At 44.3% G+C, this 13494-nt stretch overlaps 1 protein-coding gene across 7 annotated transcripts in view; it reads left to right on the top strand.

The window, feature by feature from the left end:
* The first annotated feature begins 2176 nt into the window (after positions 1–2176).
* The window catches only part of LOC135289157 (kinesin-like protein KIF2A), a 126889-nt gene continuing 115571 nt past the window's right edge, over positions 2177–13494 (top strand). For 2 of the 7 annotated variants that reach the window (XM_064402577.1, XM_064402582.1), the window contains exon 1: positions 2180–2495. In XM_064402577.1, coding sequence (XP_064258647.1) covers positions 2234–2495 — 262 coding nt within the window. In that variant the 5' untranslated portion in view covers positions 2180–2233. Of the gene's footprint in view, positions 2496–13494 lie in introns of all 7 variants that reach the window. The other 5 variants (XM_064402581.1, XM_064402579.1, XR_010351954.1 and 2 more) reach the window with 4 other exon arrangements.

Genomic DNA, 13494 nt, shown 5'->3' with positions numbered 1-13494 from the left:
TCCTTGTGCATACCACATGGCCAGTTAGTCTTCAAGATAGATGCTCAGTCTTTTATACCCCTGGGGGTTGCATCAGCCAGCCCTGGCCCCTCCCAAAGTCCGTCAGTCAGCTCTTTTTGCCATTTATTGGTGGAAACTGCTTTCTTGTAACTTGATTGGAGATCAGGTGTTGCCATGCCGCACCCCCTAAGCAACAAGCTTTTCCATTCCCAACTGCCCCAGGTAAGGGGCACATGTGCACACCTTCTTTTTACCTGTCCTAGACAACCCTGGCTGTCTGATGGTCACAATACAGGGGGGGAAAAGGGAACTATGGGGAGAACAGAGAACATCTAAACTACAATAACATAACTATACATCACTAAAGCTTTTCTTAATATTCACACAATAGTTATCTTTTAATTGCGAGAGCAAATAATTTTATTATCTATCTATAACACTAGTTTGTAAAGATGAATTGAGAAATAAGAAGAGGAGGGGTTGATAGGAAAGATGTGTGCTAGTGTCTTTACAAACAATTCGATAGGTGAGGGTATGGGTGTTAACATCTTTGAAATGGGTCTTAATGTCTCTACCAACTTCAAGCCCCAGGTTTGTTACAGAACCCAGATAGTTTGACTCCTGAAAGAGACAAATGGGTTGGTACAAGACTGAGTTTCTGAACTTTGGAGGAAAATGACAGGTTCAAGGGGGGAATATGTGGTAAGTGGTTCAGGAAGGCTGTACCTTCCTACTACCTCAGCCAATGGGGAAAGGAAGAGGGCAACATGCAGCCGGAAGTTTAGGATAAAAGGAGGCTGTGTCCTCTGAGACCTTGAGAAAGACCCCAGGTGGTATGCTTTAGTGAACTCTCTCCCTTTATTCGAATAAAGGTGTAGGACTTCTCTGTCTCCTTTGTGGACACTGGCTTTTCACAGCGTGGATTTTCTGCACACAAGAAATTCTGCACACAAGCAATTACTACAGAAAATTAAATGATCAAACAGTAGTTACAAATGTGATGCTGCTCAAAGTGACTAGGAAACTGTACAGGAAATGAAATCCTAAACCTGTTAGGGCTTCGTTATGTTAGGAACAACCCTCAAAAAAGAAACCCAAGGGACAGCATTTAACAAAATGGCTTGCCTAAGGTACAGTAATCATTATAGGGAAACAAGGAAGATTAAATGAGTTTTGAGGTTTTTTAAAGTTGTATAAAAGCAATCATGAGGTGAAGATGGATGGATGCTGTTGACAGTGTGGACTTAGTTGAACTGATGCTGGCAGTTTGGGGAGCAAGTACAAAGCATGCTTCTAAGCTGCTTTACTTGGCACACAGGAGCCTTATGAGTTGATATTAGGCAGATAAAGCTATTACATTAAAACTTCAAGGCAGCTGTGAAAAACATGTTCACTCTCCTGTGAAAATTTTAAAAGTTTAATAAAGGACAATAGGAGACAACGACCATAGAGCAAAGGTTATTATGGCCGGGTGCATCATGGCACTCAGCCAAGACCACCCTGTTATCTTTGGGGATACCCCTTAAATACCTTTTCCATTACAGCAGCCTGTTGCATATTCATAGACCCTTATGCATAGTAAACTTTTTCCCCAAACTAGTTTACATGTTCCAAGAATTGTTTAGCATGGTTCCTCCTTGGGTCTGCCTTTTTAGAGCATGCATATTCCTTGGTTGTGGTTTTTAGTCTATTCTTATCACGTCTAGTTTTTGGGCCTTGGTCCACACTGTCTTCAGACAGTGAATGCTGATAGTTGGCATATCTATAGCAGGTGTCCTCATCCTATGCTCATTGGATGTTATCCCATCCAAGCAGGCATTTTAACACAAGCATACTTATTTCACTAGTATGTCTAAGCTTAATTAACAACAGAAATAAAAACTATATCTTTATAACAAAGTTACTTTAGCACCACACATATAGAATCCATTTTAATATTTGCAAAAAGCCAATCTTATAATATGTATCTATAACAGCAGCACAGTCACCATCTTGTGTCAAATAGGCACACGTGTGTGTTTTTAAGTCAGGGACAGGGCCAAGAGGAGAGGCTCGCACAGGCGGCTCGCAGCTGGGACGAACATCTGGTCCAGGCTAAAGCGAGCAGGGAGGCAGCCCCTACGGAATGGGGGCGCCCATCTTGTGCCAGCCCCGCCCAGGTGCCGTGAAGGGCGGAGAACAAACCGCGGTGGAGCTTCTACACCCGCCTTCTCCATGGGCCGGGCCTGTCGTGATGCCGCGGCGAGCTGCACAGGCGCTGCAACTACCAGTATTTGTTATATCCGGCCGGCGCCTTTACTCTTTCTCTCCCCCCCCGCTTTCCGCCCGCCTGCCCTCTCGAAGCTGCCACCGTCGGTGCTGTGCGCGCCCTCACTGCCCCCTGTGCGCTGTCCGGCAGTGCCTCCGATATCCCCGGCTGCCCCATGAAGCGATGGCAGCGGCCAACTTCAGCAAGGTTCAGATAGGGATCTACGTGGAGATCAAGCGCAGCGATGGTCAGTGGGGCAGGGGCGGCGGGATGGGGCAGGGGTGGCGGGAGTGAGCCAGTTCGACGAAGTGGCCGAGTGCAGTCGCCCCGGTGCGTGGCGCGGGGGAGGCTACCCGCGGGGCCCATTGTGTGCGCGGGGCTGGGAAGTGGCTGGGCCTGGTACGCGCTGGGGTTGTCAGGGGAGAGCTCGCGCTTGGCAGTGAAGGGCGGTTGCGTGGGGTGCGAGCGGCGGCGGCTACCGCTGGAGGCGGGGAGGCTGCAGCAGGCCGGGAAGGCGACGGGGGGGCGCGGCGGTGGGTTAAGGGGATGAAATGCGGGGGAGAAGAGGGGTGCGAGAGGGATGAAACCGGGATGGAAGTGGCTCATGTGGGAGGAGAAAATGGGACAAGTTTGGGGTGAGCTATGAGATGTGCGGGGTCGCTGTGGATGGGGTTGAGGTGATTTGGGGGAAAGAGGGGTGTGGGTGGGAGAAAAGCATGGGGAGGTTTTGGTGGATAGGTGGGAGGGGATGAGGTGATGGAAGGAGGAAAGGCTTTCAACGCAAAGTAACGACTTCTTGTTTGCTTTGGCATTTGAGCCGTGTTCTGAAAAAATGACAGCAGTATGCTCTGACAGAAATGCCTTTAGATGCTTTCATCATTTGACAAAAAAGCTTGGTATTATTATTCCAGTTGTTCCTTAGGATTAAAATACACAAAAAGTATTTTCTATTTATGCCCATGGGTTGTTTTCTCTCTGTTGGGGATCCAGTATTTCTCATCTTGTCCAGTATCTCTTGATGGGAGGATTTATGTTGGTGACTGAACATACACGAATAAAGGAAGTGTGTGTGTTAGGTTTAGGGTACTAATTCATCATATTCGTCCAGAATGAGAACAGAAATGGGAAGTTCACTGACTGAATCAATGACAAGTCATTTGTGACTTCAGGCCTTCAATTTGAGTGGGAATATGTAATCTGTTGTAGAGCTTGTCAGTGAACAAAGCCGACTTGTTCTTCACACTCCGGACTGCAATGCACAGAGGGGAGGGAATGCCTCTGTGAGATCTGACACCTACTAAACAGGGGTGGGGTTCTGCTGGGATTTTCTGGAAAGTCTTTTTTTCTTTTCTTTTTTTTCTTTTCTTTTTCTCATCTCCTAGATTGAGGAGCTTCCTAAAGAATAAGCAGATGTTTTTAAGGAAAGAAGGACCTGGAGGTCAAAGGCACTGAAGTTAGCATGGTCATAAGACAGAAAACAAGCATCCAACAAGCTTCATGCAGCTTGTCTACTCATGTCCCATACTGCAGTTCAACCCTACAATAAAATAATAGTCGGTGTTACCTGGAGACTATTAAACCTAAGCCCTTAATTTGTGCTTAATGGCTTGTATGTCACGTGAAGGATCTGATTGGTCTGGCAGTTGTTTACATAACTCATGCAGATCTATGTCTGAGGTTTCAGAAAACCTCACTGTAGCAACTTGTAAAACTTTTTCTGAGGGTTGTGTGAACTTCTAATAAATGTTGCTGTTTCTTTTGTATGCCTTTGGAAAATAAGACACGAGAAAGCTTTGCTTCTTTCTCCCCCTTCCCCCCAGGTTCTGCTGTCCATAATGTCAGAAGTGACAACAGCAACTCTTGAACATAACAATCCTTATTTTCAGTATTGTTAACAGTTTACATATTTTGCTGTATCACTTATATATGTGATGCAGCACATTAAATATATTACGCATCGATAATATAGTAGGGAGATGCCTTCACAGCAGTTGCTCAAACTATAGAATTTTGAGCATTTGTGTTAATTTGGCCCTTGTGAGCAACCAGACTGCAGTGTCATACCAGAGTTAGCAAGTCCTGGTTATTGTGAGGTTTGCTTGTTTTTCATTGGGACTGGAGGAGGAGATGCTCTGTTATGACTCCAGCTACTTCTCTGTTCTGTCATTCTCTTTCCAGTAAACTGTAGGAAGAACTGTCCTAGGTATGTGGAAGGGAGCATTTTAAGCAATATATCAAAGGACAGACAGCACTAGATTGCATTTAGCTTGCATTGACTTTCAGAAGGTAGGTTTCTGACCTGAACTGTGGTTGCACAGGCAATCGACATTGATCTATCTGCTTCTGACAGGGGGAGGGTATTGTTGCCTGTCAGCTGTGTTGTTTCTACTAACTCTCCCATCCAGTGTGGCCAGTTGTCATGGTTTAATCCCAGCCAGCCACCAAGCCCCATGCAGCCACTCTCTCACTCTCCCCCCAGAAGGATCAGGGAGAGAATTGTAAGGGTAAAAGTGAGAGAACTCATGGGTTGAGATAAAGACAGTTTACTAGGAAAAGCAAAAGCCACACACACAAGCAAACCAAGGAATTAATTCACCACTTCCCATGAGCAGGCAGGTGTTCAACCATCTTCAGGAAAGCAGGAATACATCACATGTAATGGTTATTTGGGAAGACAAATGCCATAACTTCAAATATCTCCCTCCTCCTCCTTCTTTCCCTCATTGTATATACTGAGCATGATGTCATATGGTCTGGAATATCCCTTTGGTCAGTTGGGGTCAGCTATCTCAGCTGTCTCCTCCCAACCTCCCATGCACCCCCCAGCCCCTTCCCCAGCATGGCAGTACAAAAAGCAGCAAAGACCTTGGCTCTGTGTAAGCCCTGCTCAGGAATAAAAAACCCCCCATGTATATTACCAACCCTGTGTTCAGCACAAGTCCAAAACATAGCCACTGGGAAGAAAACCAACTCTACCCCAGCCAAAAGCAACAGTGCAGTTTTTTTCCTCTAATACATTAATACATTTAATTGATGATTGGATTCACTAAACACAGCAGAAAACTTTGGAATGTGTTAGTTTTCTACAGGATTACTGAGATCAAATGACTTAGAGGGATCTGTGACCTAAATACTATCAGTGTATAGGAAATGCATGGACAAGGTAAAGGTAAAATGTATGATCTTGTTCAGTAACTGTGAGCTACCTGAGTCTGCTCTACCCAAAACTACATTCTAGGTAGAATCAGAGCTGTGTATTGTCCCAACTACCCTAGGATGAAAGCATGATTAAAACCATTTAAAAAAAAAATTGGAGAAACTGGTGTGTTGGTCTGGGCTTTTTTTCATATTGCCTTATCTGTATGAAGTCCTTTTTTTAAAAGAAAATTGTTTTGAGATGTAAGTATAATAATTTTAAATTTTCTTATTTGCCTGTTTATTTGCTGAATCCATGTGGTGGGTTCAGTGATGGCCAAATGCTAGTGCACCTACTAGAATATACTTACTCATTTCGTGCTGTGAGATAGGATTAGGAGGAAGGCAAAGCAGGCTCAAAACTTTAAAAGGATATAAAGGAAACTTTATTAACAGTAAATAAAAGAAAGAATAATAAGAATCAGAATAAAACCTTTAGAACATTTCTCCTCCCCCCTACAACCTTTTCTTCCCACTAACAATGTACAGGAACAATTCAGTCAGTTTACCACCTCTAAAATAGTCTTTCGTCAGTTCACTTAGGGAGAGGAGTTTCCCTTGACATGCCATGGAGACTTCTCCACAAGAAACAGTTCTCTCGGGGCTTTTAATGTCCATGAAATGAAGCTGCATGGGAATCTGCAATAGTGGAGTCCCTCCCATCTTTCACAGCTTTCCCACAGCTGTGTTTATGGGCCATGTCAACTTATGGGGTACTATTTTAAGGATGAGCTGTTCAAGAGCAAAGGTTCTCTTTATCTATTTCTGAAATCATTTTCATCTCTAGGAACAGAGGTCTTCTTTTTTCCCTGTGGGCAAAGGGTCTTCATCACTCTTCTCTCTTTCTGTCCAAACTACTCATGGGATCACAGCTACTTCAACATCTGCTTGCTTTAACATAGGTGCCTTTGCTCATATCTGTCACTATTGAGTAAGTAATGACACAGACTCATCAGAAGGCTGATTGGCATAACGCGCATTGTATATTTGGAACTACTCCTTTTTATAAGCTGTTCCAATCCAGGTAGATTTGATTGGTCATTCAGTTAATACATTTCACCTGATTGGCTAATTAACAAGAAGCCCTTCTTATAAACAATCTTTGAGAAAAACAAGAAAACAGAGAGTAGGAAAACAACACCTGCAGGTTGTTTATAATAATAAGCTATCATTGTTTATCTTCAACTCCCTAAAGTGTCTCAAGCCAATTCTGGAAAAACTTATCTAGTTTTATCGCTCTTTGACCAGGCTGTCACATCCACAATATCTACAATTTGAACACTTCATCCCCCTATACTTTCAATGAGTTACAGGGAAAATGAGTCTGATGTATCAATTATATCTTCTCCATAGTCTTTCAAGAGAATTTTCAGCCGAGGACTTGAAGCATCTCCTCAACCCTCCCATCTAGGACTTGACTTCTTACTGACCTTCATGTCTCATGTTGTTCTCTATGTTTCTTCACTCTGTCCTTTTCTCTCACCTAAGGGAGGATTGAAGATCTGCAAGTCTTATCTGTGCACTGAAAGAGTTAATATCTCACCCGGGGCCTGCAGATGGTCTCGTGATCCCTGCTGGGTGGTGGCCGGAGCACTCACAGTGTTGGATTTTCAGGCCACACTGGGGGCTTTGTCAGAATCTCAGGGGGCCTCGGCCGGAATGGTGGCAACTGCTCTGGCTGCGTGGCTATTTTCTGGCCCTTGGTGTGTTCAATTCCAGACATGGGGCTGCTTTTTGCATGGGTTGCAGAACTGCGTCTGGGTTTTTTTGGCAGCTGCACTGGGGGGAGAGCCAGGATCTCAGCACCAAGGCTTGACTTTGTAGCTGATGGCGTCCCCTTCCCCTGCCCGGCATCTGCTGGGGGCCTGGCCCCACAGCAGAGCCCACTTGGCCCGGCAAAGATGGGGGCTGGGCCGGCCTTGTTACCGGTTTCCTGACTGGAAGGAAAAGAGATCTTCCCGGTGTTTTTAACATGTGTATTCATAGAGGTGTGTCCAGCTTTCTCAGTGGTTTAACAGACTGTCAATTTTCAAAACCAATTATTCATTGTTTTTTTGTCAGACACAGAGGAAACTGCTAGCAGCTTCTCTTAGAAAGTCACTTCCGTGAGTGCCTCCAATGCAAAACCAGCACAATGATGACAATGACCTATATAACTACCTGGATAAATATCTCACTTTTTTCCCCCATAATTTCAGTCTTTTGCTGAAATAGGATACATTTCTTATGCACTGCAGCCCTTTAGTAGGCTGATTACTGTTTTTCCTATATTTTTTTAGTCAAATTGTGTTCTGTCCATTTCTTCCTCAGGCTGTTTCTGTTTACTCTGTCTTTGCAGATCTGAAATATTACGTAAGACAGAGAAATTAATTATATGTTTTCTCATTTGAAAAGCAGGGGAAGATACATTTCTGGTCTCACTGTCAGAATTAATGTAACAGTCATGAGGAGAAGGGATGTTCATGCAATTGGAAGAGTGATTAAAGATTTGACAGAACTTCCATTAATGAAAGGATGGTGAATTTTTAGGTATTAACTTTCAAATAGTATAAAAAAGAAAGATCATGAGCTTGTGCCCATTGTTTTTCATAATACAAGAATAGGAGAACTGTCAATGTTTGAAAGAGAAAACTTAAAACTGATAAAGGAGAACAAACTAGGTACAGTTAGCACATGGAGCTTGTTACCAGAGGAGATGGAAGCTAGAAGCATAGCACAATTTTAAGAAGGATGTTGATGTGGATGGTAGGAATATCCAATTTTACACTAAAAAATTTAAAAAAAACCCACCAGCTGCCGAGCTGCTGTCCGAGGTTTTTTCTCTACTCCCCCGGGCTGGGGAGGAGTCTGCACTGGCTGAGCTGTGGCACAGCAGCTGACAGCCGGGGGGGGGCACTGCCCAGATGCGCCGGGGGTGTCTGGGGAGTGCCTCAGCAGGAGGCAGCAGTGATCAGCAGGAAGGCGAAGTAAGAAAAGAGGGACTCATCTCAGGGGCAAAGTCCAGGGTTTAATGCCAGGGGAGCCAGCCGAGTCGAGACCACGAGGTGGGGTTACAGCTGATTATAAAGGGGGCGGAACATACAACACATCAACCAATGAGAGAGAACTTGGGAGGGAACAAACTCGTGAGAAACATGCCGGCTAGCCAATAGGGAATGTGACAGGGAGGGACTCTTGTTCCCGATCCAATCACCCACCGAAAAGGGGAGAACTTTCTGGAAAGAGGGAAGGGGACAGTGGGTGATGGACAGGAACTCAGGGAGGGATTGACAGAGGGTAACCAGGGGAACAGGGGTGGAGACAATAAATTGACACTCTCAAAAGGAGGGGTTGCCAGGGGAGGAGGGGGGGGGAAAATCCCAGGACTGAACCATTATAGCTTTAGGGGGAAACAGAACAGACCAAATGAACCATGCACCACAACAACCAGCAACTGTAAAAGGTGATTTCTGTTTTTCCTGAGTTGTAGTTTAAATAACCTCTAGCTAATGGGAGGTAGAAAGAAATCTTGCATGTAGCTGAGTTTTTTGTAATTGTCTATTTAAGAATTTCCTTCACTTGACTCTTAAACAGCTGGAATTGGTCACTGTCAAAGATGATCTGGTCTGTCAATGTGTTTGCGGGTCCCAGGAGGAGGGAAGAGATGAATCTGACTCCATATTTCTTAGAAGGCTGATATATTATATTGTATTATATTATATTATATTATATTATATTATATTATATTATATTATATTATATTATATTATATTATATTATATTATATTACATTACATGATATTATATTACATTATATTATGCTATACTAAAGCTATACTAAACTATAGAGAGAAAGGAATACATCAGAAGGTTAGGAAAGGAATGAATAATAAAAACCCATTATAGACCAGAGTCCTGACACAGCTGGACTGGGATTGGTCATCAAGTAAAAACAATTCACATGGAACCAATCAAAGATGCACCTGCCACATTCCAAAGCATCAGATAATTATTGTTTACATTTCTTTTCTGAGGCTTCTCAGCTTCTCAGGAGAAAAAATCCTGGCAAAGGGATTTTTCATAAAATATCACGGTGACAATATATAACAAAGGATTCTGGAGAAGAAATTTCAGAAACAGTTTTAAATTATTTTTAAAAAGCTGCCAGCAAAATTGTTTTAAAAGAGTCCAAGGAATTGCTGAGTAAATGTATAAGGAGAAGCCAAATTATGTTCAGTTTTATGGAATTTAAAAAATACATATAAGAAGACAGAACCATTTCTACAACTTCTTTTCAAGCTGTCAACTCATAGGAAAGATGTGAATGTCATTACCAGCGACTGAATGAAGACCTTCACTTATGAAGTAGTAGGAAAAGAAAAATGTGTTGAGACAACAGAAAATACTATCATGGCACGTCTTGTTCTTATTTGAATAGATTTGCAGCTCTAACTGCTAATCTTCCTTAAATCTCAGATCGGCAGGGATTCATATAGGTGATAAAAGGACCTGTGGGTATTGGAAAACCTCATAGGAATGTTTAAAATGGGTGATCCTTTTATGACCTGATCTCCTTTTATGACCAGGTGACCTACCTGGTAGATGTGGGAAAGGCTGTGGAAGTTGTCTATTTGGACTTCAGCAAGGCATTTGACACTGTCTCCCACAGTAAACTCCTGGAAAAGCTGGCAGCCCATGGCTTGAACAGGTGCACCCTTTGCTGGGTTAAGAACTGGCTGGATGGCCGGGCCCAGAGAGTGGTGGTGAACGGTGCTGCATCCAGCTGGCAGCCAGTCATTAGTGGTGTCCCCCAGGAATCAGTGCTGGGGCCAGTCCTGTTTAATATTTTTTATTGATGACATGGATAAGGGTATTGAGTCTATCATTAGTAGATTTGCAGACGACACTAAGGTGGCAGCATGTGTCGATCTGTTGGAAGGTAGAAGGTTTCTGCAAAGAGACCTGGAACAGTTTGATAGATGGGCATAGTCTAATGAGGTGAAGTCTAATAAGTCCAAGTGCCGAGTTCTGCATTTTGGCCACAATAACCCCCTGCAACATTATAGGCTGGGGACAGAGTGGCTGGACAGTGCCCAGGCAGAAAGGGACCTGGGGGTACTGGTCGACAGCCTACTGAACATGAGCCAGCAGTGTGCCCTGGTGGCCAAGAAGGCCAATGTCATCCTGGTCTGTATCAGGAATAGTGTGGCCACCAGGAGCAAGGAGGTAATTCTTCCTCTGTACTTGGCACTAGTAAGGCCACACCTTGAGTACTGTGTCCAGTTCTGGGCCCCTCAGTTTAGGAAGGATGTTGAGATGCTTGAGCACGTCCAGAGGAGGGCAATGAGGCTGGTGAAGGGCATGGATCACAAGCCCTATGAGGAACAACTGAGGGAGTTGGGGTTGTTTAGCCTGGAGAAAAGGAGACTCAGAGGTGACCTTATCACTCTCTACAACTTCCTGAAAGGTGGTTGTAGTCAGGTGGGGGTTGGTCTCTTTCACCAGGCAGCAACTGACAGAATGAGAGGACACAGTCTTAAGCTGCACCAAGGGAAATTTAGGTTGAATATTAGGAAAAAGTTTTTTACGGAAAAAGTAATAAAGTTCTGGAATAATCTGCCTGGGGAGATGGTGGAGTCACCATCCCTGGATGTGTTTAAGAAAAGACTGGATATGGCACTTATTGCCATGGTTCAGTTGAGGTGTTAGGGCATGGGTTGGACTCAATGATCTTGAAGGTCTCTTCCAACCTTGTGATTGTGTGATTTTTTTGTTTGGGCTTTCGTTGTACTTTGGAAGGGAGGATGTCTTATGAATATATGACAAAATTAAGATTACTTTATGGAAAGTGAGTGAAAACTTTTGGTTTTCTCTCTATAAGACTTTTACTGAAGAGTGTGAAATTTCTTACAAAACTCATGAAGTGTTTCTGCCTTTTTGGAGGTTCCTCCCTCTCCTTAAAGTATCCTCACCACTTCTGTAAAAAGTACCCCAGTGGATCAGATCAATGATGCATCTTGCCCACCTGCAGTAAGAGAGGCTATCTAGGAAAAGCAGGTCAACCTTGTTGCTGTTTGCAGTCTCATGCCTTTGTTTTGCCCTAGTATTCAGAATTCTATTTAGGATATTCGAAGTACAACTCTTCCTAGTCCTAATAAATACCCATTTATAGATCTATTGTCTGCTGTAGTGGTTTTGGATTGTCAATTGGCAATTTCCCAGCCAATGCACCAATGAGTATGGTGGGTCCAGTGCCGGCTAATCACCAGTGTACTTATTAGAATGTATTTACTTATTTTTTGTTGTGATATAGGATTAGGAGAAAGGCAAAGCAGGCTCAAAATATTAAAAGGATATAAAGAAAAATTTATTAATAGTAACTAATGAAAGAGTAATAAGAATTAAAACAAAACTTTCAGGGCACTTCTTCTCCCCCTACAATTTGTTCTTTCCCACTGATAATGTAAAGAAACAAAATCTAAAATTTTAGACAGTTTCCTGCTTCTAAAATAGTTTTTCTTTAGTTCACTTAGGGAGAGTTCTTCTTCTTAATGTTATGAAGACTTCTCCACAAGAAAACAGTTCTCTTGTGGCTCTTTCCATGAGTAGCAGCCGCCCGGGGAAATCTGTAATCGTAGAATCCCTCCCATTTTCCACAAGCTTTTCCCACAGCTTTGTTTATCGGCTGTTAACTTATGGGGTACTCTTTTAAAGATGAGCTGTTCAAAGGCAAAGTTTCTCATTATCTATCTCTGAAATCATCTTCTTCCTAGGGGCACAGGATCTTTATAATTCTTCTCTCCTTCTCTGTTCAAACTTCTCATAGAATTTCAGTTACTTAAATATCTGCTTACTTTAATATGGAGGCCTTTGTTTGATATCTACAATTTGAACACTTTCATCTCCCCATACCTTCATGCATTATAGGGAAAAAGAGTCCTTCTCCATATCTTTACAAGAGGATTTCTGCCTAAAACTAGAGGTATCTCCTCATTCCTCTCATTTGGGACTTGATTTCTTCTTCACTAACTTCAGTGTTTTCATGTTGGTCCCCTACATTGCATGCATTTTATTCCTTTCACTCGAGAGATGATTGAAGCACTGGAAGAGTTAATATCTCGCCTGGGGCCTGCAGATGGTCACCTGACGCAGGCTGGGCTTATTAGCTTTCGGCAGGAACTGTGGTTGGGGAGGGGGGGGGGGGGGGCGGGGGGGGAAGGATAGTTTCTTCTTTCCCCTGCCCGGTGGTTGCGGGCGAATCTCAGTGGTAGAATCTTGGCCGACCCAGCCCGGGGCTGCTCCTGGGGGCTGGCGGGCCCAGCTCAGCCCCACTTAGTAGCAGCAAGATGTTAGAAATCGCAGCCATGGCCCGGCCCAGCCCAGCACCGGCTCCACGGCCTCCCCTCCCCTGCCCAGCAGCCGATGTGGGGGAGAGAAGGGAGCCCCCCACAGCAGGGGCTGCCTAGCCCGTTACCTCTTTGCCAACCAGAAAAGAAAGAGGAGGTTCCCGGGTTTCTTTCATCTTTAACATGTTTTTCACAGAGGCGTGTACAGCTTTCCAGTGGCTGGAAGCTTTGCATCACTTCTGTGAATGTCTCCCATGCAAAACCACCACACTGATAAAACCAGTTAGTGAGTCATTTTGAATACTAAGACTTTGTTAAACCACTAGGAAGCTGAACACTCCTGTAAACACACATGCTAAAAATGAAAAATCCCAGGAATTATCTTTTTCTCTTCCGGCCTGAGAGCAGGTAACAAGGCCAGCCTGGCCCTCCTGTCTCGGCTTGCTGGGCCAGGCCGGCGGGCTTTGCTGCAGCTGCTGAGCAGGGGGAGGGGAGGCCGTGGGGCCGAGGCTGGGCCAGGCCACGGCGATGGCTGCTAACATCTTGCTACTACTAAGCCCTGCCCTGCTGCCAGCCCAGGCCAAGCCAGGGTTCGCCGGGCCCCCAGGAGCAGCCCTGGGCTGGGCCGGCTCTGCCCAGATTCTGCTGCCATTGAAGTTCAGCTGCAACCACTGAGCAGGGGGAGGAGAAGCCATCGGCCCCCAGCATGCTGCTGCTGTGTTCTAG

The sequence above is a fragment of the Passer domesticus genome, chromosome W (assembly GCF_036417665.1).
Source record: "Passer domesticus isolate bPasDom1 chromosome W, bPasDom1.hap1, whole genome shotgun sequence".
NCBI lineage: Eukaryota > Metazoa > Chordata > Aves > Passeriformes > Passeridae > Passer > Passer domesticus.
This window is presented reverse-complemented; position numbering and strand designations above follow the sequence as displayed.